We start from the raw sequence: 9,054 nt of genomic DNA, 5'->3' as shown, positions 1-9,054 counted from the left end.
GTATGAAAAACGTTCTAATAGGAAAGATTTTATGCCAATCTAATTTAGCTTCAACGTGAATATCAAACATTGGGCGAGAAACATAAAAATTAAAGGTTTAATTCGCTGTTTTACTTCTTTTTCATCCTCTAAATAGACTAATGTACTTCTCTCACCTTCCTGAATTCATCTTCAACAGTGACATCACATTATACTTTGCTAAGCTAAATCACAATCACGTAAATCGTAATCGATGTCAATGATAAAAATTGATAAATACAACTATAACAACTGTTTCTTGTGACAATAGATACAACTTCCAATTTATATTACTTGATGACTTTTAAACTCTTTGTACACTTTTAAATAAAATATTTAATAACTTTTATCATAAGGGCATTTATTAAAATATGATTTTTCTGTCTATAAGTATCTCACTTAACTAACATCTCCCTAAAGTAAAATAAATTTTTACTTTTTCTAAAATATCAAATACTTTAACATAAATTTAATTTGCCAAAATGATTAATACTTAGAACCGAAGAAAATTTGAAATTTAACATAAATATGTATTTGTTTTCTTACTATGTATAATGTATAGCTCTCAAGCGCAACTATTGCGTTAAATTTGTCCTCTAATATTGATTATTGTTCATGTGATTAAATTTGGCAGTTATTCCCTTCCATAGAATAAGTTGACACAAAAAATGTCCTTTTCCTCTTTTTTCTTAAATCTTTGATTAGAGATAAATGATAATGGAGCCGGTCTCAAGAGAGGCACGTGGTCAGCATACGACATCTTTAAGATCAGACACCACAGAAAAAAGAAAAACACCAATCCTTATTGTAAACAAATCCAATGTACATATATTTCCAAAAGCAAAGGAGAATAAAAAAACCAAACTTTCATATTTGCCTTCTCATCCTTGTTCTCTCTATCTTCCAACAACTCCTAAGCATCAGCTATGGCTTCTCTTCTCACCAACGGGATCTCAAGCTTCTGTCCTCAACCCATCACCGAGCAACCTAAACTCTCAAAAGGGTCTAACTTTCTGCTAAAATCACCTGCCCCCAGATGCCCAAATTCAGCTAATTTCAAGATTAGAGCTGCTGATGTAAGCTATGATGTCATGGCCCCAGGTAAAGAATCATCTTTTGCAACCTCAAATGAAGACGACCCACTTCAGAAATTCTTGAAAAGAGACTATAAATGGGGTTTCAATGAAAAAATTGAATCTTTTTCACTGCCTAAAGGTCTTTCTGAGGAAACTATAAGGTTAATTTCTTCAAGAAAGAATGAGCCTGATTGGATGCTTGAGTACAGGTTGAAATCGTATGAGAAATTTGTTAAGATGAAAGAGCCTAAATGGTCTGATAATAAGTACCCTGAAATTAATTTTCAAGATATTGTTTATTATTCAGAACCTAAAAAGAAACCAACTTTGAATAGTCTTGATGAGGCTGACCCTGAGCTTGTTAGGTATTTTGATAAATTGGGTGTGCCTTTAAATGAAAGGAATCGTTTAGCAAATGTTGCTGTTGATGCTGTTCTTGATAGTGTTTCTATTGCCACTACTCATAGAAAGACTTTAGAGAAGTCTGGCGTTATTTTTTGTTCTATTTCTGAGGCTATTAGGGAACATCCAGATTTAGTCAGGAAGTATTTGTTTAGAGTTGTGCCCCCTGAAGATAATTTTTACGCGGCTCTTAATTCAGCTGTGTTTAGTGATGGATCATTTGTGTATATACCCAAGAACACCAAGTGTCCTATGCAAATATCTACTTATTTTAGAATAAATGCAATGGAGACTGGACAATTCGAGAGGACTTTGATTGTTGCGGATGAAGGGAGTTTTGTGGAGTATTTAGAAGGGTGTACAGCACCTTCATATGATACGAATCAGTTACATGCTGCTGTTGTGGAATTGTATTGCCATGAAGGTGCAGAGATTAAGTACTCCACCGTGCAGAATTGGTATGCTGGAGATGAGGAAGGTAGAGGAGGGATTTATAATTTTGTTACAAAGAGGGGACTTTGCGCTGGGGCTCGATCGAAGATATCATGGACACAAGTGGAGACTGGCTCAGCTATTACTTGGAAGTATCCAAGTGTTGTGTTAGAGGGTGATGAATCGGTTGGTGAATTCTATTCTGTGGCGTTGACGAATAATTATCAGCAGGCAGATACAGGAACGAAGATGATACACAAAGGGAAGAATACTAGAAGTAGGATTATTTCAAAGGGTATTTCAGCAGGACATTCTAGAAACTGTTACAGAGGACTAGTTCAGGTCTTATCAAATGCGGAGAATGCTCGGAACTCCTCCCAGTGTGATTCGATGCTCATTGGTGATAATGCTGCAGCCAACACTTATCCATACATTCAGGTAAATTGCTCTCTGTGATTCTGTGAACTGTAATTTTGCTTTCTGTCTCTGCTCGATAAATAGTTCTTCAGGTAAATTGTGATTCTGTAAATGTTAGCTGTCTACCTTGAAAAGTACATAGTTGTCAAATATGACCTTGTTACTCTTTAGGTGGAAAACATGCCTTTTTGTGATCCCAGTGTACTTTACTGCATTCGGTGGTTCTCCTGATTTATGCGAGATGCTGGTATCATTAAGTTCCATTTCCCCTTTCTCATAGTGCAGGAGCAATGTATTTAAGCTACTACCCCTATCCAAGATTTCTCCAATTCCAGTTGTAGAAAAGGGGGAGAAAGAAAAGGTCCACCTTCAAATTAGAATCATTCCACAGGAGCTGAGAAGAATAGGTTTAATAAATGTACAGCACTGTAGTTAGTTTCTTTTTCTGGAATAGCTGTTAAAACAAGTTAATAAGGTCTATGCTGGGAAGTCGGCTTGGAAATCATTGAGCTGTCCAGCGGGTCAATAAACGGCCCTGGCCCATCATCGCTGTCTTCTCCAAGGAGAAAAACATCCAAATCCTGGTCTGACGTTGATGAGGCTGCCTTTTTATTTGTCTGGGGTGTTGCCTCAACCACTGGTTTAGAAGTTGTTCCAGCTGATGAAACCTCCTTTTCATTCTCCACTTGTGCCTTTTCAACAAATTTTATTTCGGCCTCTTCCATGTATTTCTTTTCATACCTGTGAGAAGGCACGGGAGAAAATATGTTATTGATATTAGATGAACAATACAATACAAGAGGTCCTTATTTATAGCTATACTATACAAGGACATACTACTCCTCTACCAATGTGGGACAATACTACACTATATATATGCTGTAAACTAACACTCCCCCTCAAGCCGGTGCATACAAATCATATGTACCGAGCTTGTTACATATATAACCAATACGAGGACCAGTGAGAGACTTGGTGAAAATATCTGCAAGTTGATCATTCGACCTCACAAACTTTGTAGCAATCTCTCCTGAAAGTATCTTTTCTCTGACGAATTGACAATCAATCTCAATGTGTTTAGTTCTATCATGGAACACCGGATTTGATGCAATATGAAGGGCAGCTTGATTATCGCACACAAGTTCCATCCGACTGATTTCACCAAATTTCAACTTCTTGAGCAATTGTTTGGTCCAGACTAAGCTCACATGTTGCCATAGCCATTGCTCGATATTCTGCTTCTGCACTAGACCGAGCAACTACATTCTGTTTCTTGCTCTTCCAGGACACCTAATTTCCTTCTACTAAAACACAATATCCAGACGTAGAACGTCTATCAGAAGGTGATCCTGCCCAATCAACATCTGAGTATCCAATGATCTGCTCATGACCTCGATCCTCAAAGAGTAACCCTTTGCCTGGAGCCGATTTTATATATCGAATAATGCGGACAATTGTACCCCAATGACTATCACATGGAGAATTCATAAATTGTCTTACAACACTCACAGGATAAGAAATGTTGGGTCTAGTCACTGTGAGATAATTTAATTTTCCAACCAGCCGCCTATAGCTTGCAGGATCGCTAAGCGGCTCCCCCTGTCCTGACATAAGTTTAGAATTCGGATCCATCAGAGTGTCAACAGGTCTGCGACCTATCATCCCCGTCTCCTCAAGAATGTCTAAAGCATATTTTCTTTGAGAAATAACAATACCTGAGCTAGACTGGGCAACCTCAATACCTAGAAAGTACTTCAATCTGCCTAGATCCTTAGTTTGGAAGTGTTGGAAGAGATGCTGCTTCAGATTGGTAATACCATCCTGATAATTGCCAGTAATAACAATATCATTAACATAGACTACCAGATAAATACAGAGACTTGAAGCAGAGTGCCGATAAAACACAGAGTGATCAGCTTCACTACGAGTCATGCCAAACTCCTGGATAACCGTGCTGAACTTACCAAACCACGCTCGAGGGGATTGCTTTAGACCATAAAGTGACCGACGCAAGCGACATACAAGGCCACGAGACTCCCCCTAAGCAACAAAACCAGGTGGTTGTTCCATATAAACCTCATCCTCAAGATCACCGTGAAGAAAGGCATTTTTAATGTCCAGCTGATAGGGGGGCCAATGGCGAACCGCATCCATGGATAGAAAAAGGCGGACTGAAGCCACTTTAGCCACGGGAGAGAAGGTATCACTGTAATCGAGCCCAAATATCCGAGTATATCCTTTGGCAACAAGACGGGCCTTAAGTCGATCAATCTGTCCATCAGGACCAACTTTGACTGCATAAACTCAACGACAACCAACAGTAGATTTACCTGAGGGAAGAGGAACAAGCTCCCAAGTACCACTTGTATGTAAAGCAGACATCTCGTCACTCATAGCCTGTCGCCATCCTGGATGAGACAATACTTCACCTGTAGACTTAGGGATGGAAATTGAGGATAGAGAAGATATAAAAGCATAATGGGGAGATGACAGACAATGATAGCTCAAATCGACATAATGAGGATTAGGGTTAAGTGTGGTCCGTATACTTTTCCGAAGTGCAATCGGTGTACTAGGAGCAGGGTCCGCAACAGGAGCGGTCCTGCATAATAAAAGAATCGTCAATAAAATATATACCACAATGGAGGGCACGAGTCAAACGACTAACAGATGCAAGACTAAAAGGACAGCCAGGGACATAAAGAACGGAATCTAGGGTGATAGAAGACAAGGGATTAGCTTGTCCAACTCCTTTTGCCTTAGTTTGACATTTATTGGCTAAAGTAACAGTGGGAAGAGACTGTGAATATACAATATTTGACAAAAGTGATATATTACCAGAGATGTGATCAGAAGCGCCTGAGTGCATGACCCATGGGCCAAGAGTGCTAGACTGGGAAACACAAGCAAAAGAATTACCAGTAACAGAAGTATCAGTCTGAGCAACTGAGGCTACTTGTGGATATGTCTGCTTACTTGCTCGATACTGAAGGAGCTCATTATATTCTTCTTTAAATAAAGAAAATCCCTGGTTACCTGGAGTCTCGGTCTGAGCAATGTAAGCATTTTTGGGTGGACGACCATGTAAGGAATAACACATTTCACGAGTGTGTCCAAGTTTGTGACAATAAGAACACTTGGGTCTAGATCTTCCAAAACGACCTCCTCCTCGTCTATGCTCCATAGTTTGAGATGCCCGAACATCCATTGTCTGGGATGCAAGAACAGAGGAATCAAGTATCTGTGATGAGATCACTGGTGGACTTGGTGCTGCAGCAAGGCGGAGTAATCGAGAGAATAATTCATCAACTGTCGGGACAGTCGGACTAGCCAAAATCTGGTCGCGTACTGAATCAAGATCATTAGGAAGTCCAGCGAGGGTAAGAACGAGAAACATCTTCTGTCGCTGCTCTTGTTGTTTTTCCACACTAGTAGAAACTGACATCAACTTCTCAAATTCCTCCATGACTGCCTGTACTTGACCCAAGTAAGTAGACATATCTAATTCCTGCTTCTTTAAGTTTGTTATCCGCGATATCACATCATAGAAGCGAGATATGTCATTAGTGTATAAGGTGCGTGCCTTTGCCCAAACCAAATAACATGTCTGGAATGGACGAAACAAGGGCATCAACTGGGAATCAATAGATCGCCACAAGATGCTACATAACTGAGCATCGATTTTTGCCCAAAGTGCTATTGCCTTTTCATCTCCATCGCTAGACTGTTTGATTAGATGATCTTGAACACCTTGACCTCTACACCACAACTCGATGAAGCCCAATCTAAGTAGTTTGAACCTCCCATTAAAGGTTCCGAGGTAATAATAACACTAGAGCTTCCAGAACTCATGTTTCTAGACCCAAAAGCATCAAATTCCAAAGACATTGTTGCAAATTATTACCAAATAAGAAAAAGAATCAACTGTAATCCACTGAAACAGAGTACGGAAACACAGAAACAGAATACTGAAAAACTGTAGCTGCCGGAATCTACTGTAGCTGTCGGAAAAAACTCAAAATTGTCGGAATGAAATGAAAACAGTAGGGGTAGGATCGGAATTACGAGGCGACCCAATTGTTCTGAAGGAAGATTTTCAAAAAATGGCCGGAAGTGGTCGTACGCGCCGGCGCGCGAGCTCACGCGCATGAGTTTTTGGTGGCGCGTGGAGGCGCGTGAGGTGGCTTCTGCCGGAGCTTTTCACTGGGGTTTGGTCGCCGGACAATGACGACTCTTGTGGTAGTGTTGGATTTTTCACAACACTGACAGAGATGAAGCAGATAGAAAACAGCCTTAAAAAAAGTACTGAGTTCTCTTTCTCGGAATCGCTGGAATTTATGCACAGTGATAAGTCTCTCACAATTGCTCTGATACCATGTGAGAAGGCACGGGAGAAAATATGTTATTGATATTAGATGAACAATACAATACAAGAGGTCCTTATTTATAGCTATACTATACAAGGACATACTATTCCTCTACCAATGTGGGACAATACTACACTATATACATGCCGTAAACTAACACCTCAGTCGCTGAAGATTAATATTTACTTCTGCTTGGAGACGATACTAATAGAAATTGTAATGGATGTGGTGTATGTTTTAACAAGCAGCAAACTGCATGCTCGTCTGCTTGAATAACTATTCTTTGTGCTTCGTTCAGATGTACATTACTAATGAATGTAGTCCAACTCAGTGGCCTTCGATAACCATCTTAAATTTTGTCAAGTCTAGGAAACTTTACCTGCATTAAATTCTGGATGTGATAGTTTTCTAGTAAAATGCCGCAGGAAACACGCTCCCATCCCTTGTGATTTGTTGGGGAAACTAGTACAAACTAATAGTCCAAAGCAATCTATAGGCTCTTATATTCTTGAATGGATTACCCTATCCGTCTTTCTATTTTTTACGATCTCTCAGAAAGCTTCTGTGGTTTGTATGTAGAAACAGATTAGTAAAGAACATTTTGCTTCTGTTTGGTGTGGTTTTTAAGCTCCTAGTCAGATGTTACATGAATTTGATAGTTATCGCTGGTAGCTGGAATTGGTAAGATTAAATTAAACACATTGATATGAATTGTCATTTTGATCAAGCCTTGTCGTGGATGCTCTTGCTACATGTCTATATGATACTCCGGCGCTAGTTGGAACTCAGATCAGTTTGATTGAGAAGTCGGATCATTTTGGTCAATCCTTGTTGTATTTTGAATTTTCCATATCTGTATTTACATATGGCATTACTTTGACAGGCCAAAAACCCCTCTGCCCGGATAGAACATGAAGCCACAACTTCAAAGATTGGTGAGGATCAGTTGTTTTACTTCCAGCAGAGAGGAATCGACTATGAAAAAGCAATGGCTGCAATGATCTCTGGGTTTTGCCGAGATGTTTTCAATGAACTTCCTGATGAATTTGGTGCTGAGGTGAACCAACTAATGAGCTTGAAGCTTGAAGGATCTGTAGGTTAATCACACGTTTCATTTGGTCAATAAGTTAATTTGTCTTCTGTAAAAGTTGTAACACTATCATACAAACTTATGCTATATACACTTGTGTAAATAGTGTGTCAAGGTATTGTCTTCTGATCCCATTTTTCATCCATCTTAGCAGTTCCATGGCTTCAAATTTATTGTGCTTGAGAAAGTTCCATAATTCAATTAATATAATAGACATAAGGGAGAATATAGCTTTAGAAAAGATACAAATAGTGTTGATTCCGCGGAGCTCAGTGTTAATTACAGAGTAATCAGTCTATACTCTATATCTATGTAGTCTGTTGTTGTCTGTCTAGTTTTGCCTCATGCCAAAAGAGTTATTCTAGCTCAAGAAAATAGAGTTAATATTACTTACTAATAAGAGGGAATAGCAGGCACCTCAAGGTCAACATGTGTGCTTCCTGGAATTAAAAATAATCTGAGGGTGTTTCTGTCATTTCAAAGATATTCAGTCTATCACTGGCTCTCTATATAGCTAACACGTGGGATTCTAATTTTAACGTGTGGCAATCACCGCTGGTTTTTCATCTCAATCTAACACTTCCAGGAGAATAAATACCCTGTGTATCTAACGCCATCTCCTCTTTATCTCCTCTTTATTTCCTCTTGTTCTTAAGTTTGCAGTGTGTTTTCTTCCATCGATCGTATTTTTTAGTGGGTATCACTTCTACCATCTCTTTGATTTATCTTTATCTGTATTTCTATTGAGAAATATCAATGGCTTTTGTTGTTTAGGTGTTTGACAAAATTCTTCAATGTAATAAAAAGTTGAATTAGAAACGCTAATACTTCGAAAAGAATATTAACGATGTCTTTGTCCCTTCTCTTTTCTGCTTGTTTCAATTTTGGTTTTTGTTTCTTGCATTAAATTATTTCTGTTGGATTAAGCGAGTGTTTATCTCTAAGATTGCAAATGCTTTATCATGTAATTGATGTCTCATTTTTCTTGTGAATGAATTATAAAGAAGTCATCCAGAATGTATTTTGCACTTTCAGTGAAGATAAGAGACTCTTTCTTTTTCTTTTTCTTTTTCTTTCTGTTTTGTATTTTTTCATTAGTACCTTAGTTGTTTGCGTAGAGCAATTTAGCAACTTTAGGAGAAGGCTATAAACTGACCACTCACACTAACAAATATTTTGACCAAAGGTAAAGATTCTGTCATGAAATATTTCAGGAGAGAATACCTCTATTTAACTGAAGTTTATTGGATGA

The 9,054-nt window shown here is 38.6% G+C and overlaps 1 protein-coding gene across 1 annotated transcript; it reads left to right on the top strand.

Moving 5' to 3' along the window:
• The first annotated feature begins 737 nt into the window (after nt 1–737).
• Nucleotides 738–7,947, top strand: LOC107765372 (iron-sulfur cluster assembly SufBD family protein ABCI8, chloroplastic-like). The gene is made up of 2 exons (XM_016584010.2): nt 738–2,366; nt 7,596–7,947. The coding sequence occupies exons 1-2, from the start codon at nt 945–947 to the stop codon at nt 7,812–7,814; spliced, it is 1,641 nt and encodes a 546-aa protein (XP_016439496.1). The 5' UTR covers nt 738–944; the 3' UTR covers nt 7,815–7,947.
• Nucleotides 7,948–9,054: the final 1,107 nt, after the last annotated feature.

The sequence above is a fragment of the Nicotiana tabacum genome, chromosome 17, assembly GCF_000715075.1.
Source record: "Nicotiana tabacum cultivar K326 chromosome 17, ASM71507v2, whole genome shotgun sequence".
Lineage (NCBI taxonomy): Eukaryota > Viridiplantae > Streptophyta > Magnoliopsida > Solanales > Solanaceae > Nicotiana > Nicotiana tabacum.
The sequence above is the reverse complement of the archived record's forward strand: the minus strand, read 5'-3'. Positions and strand labels throughout refer to the sequence as shown.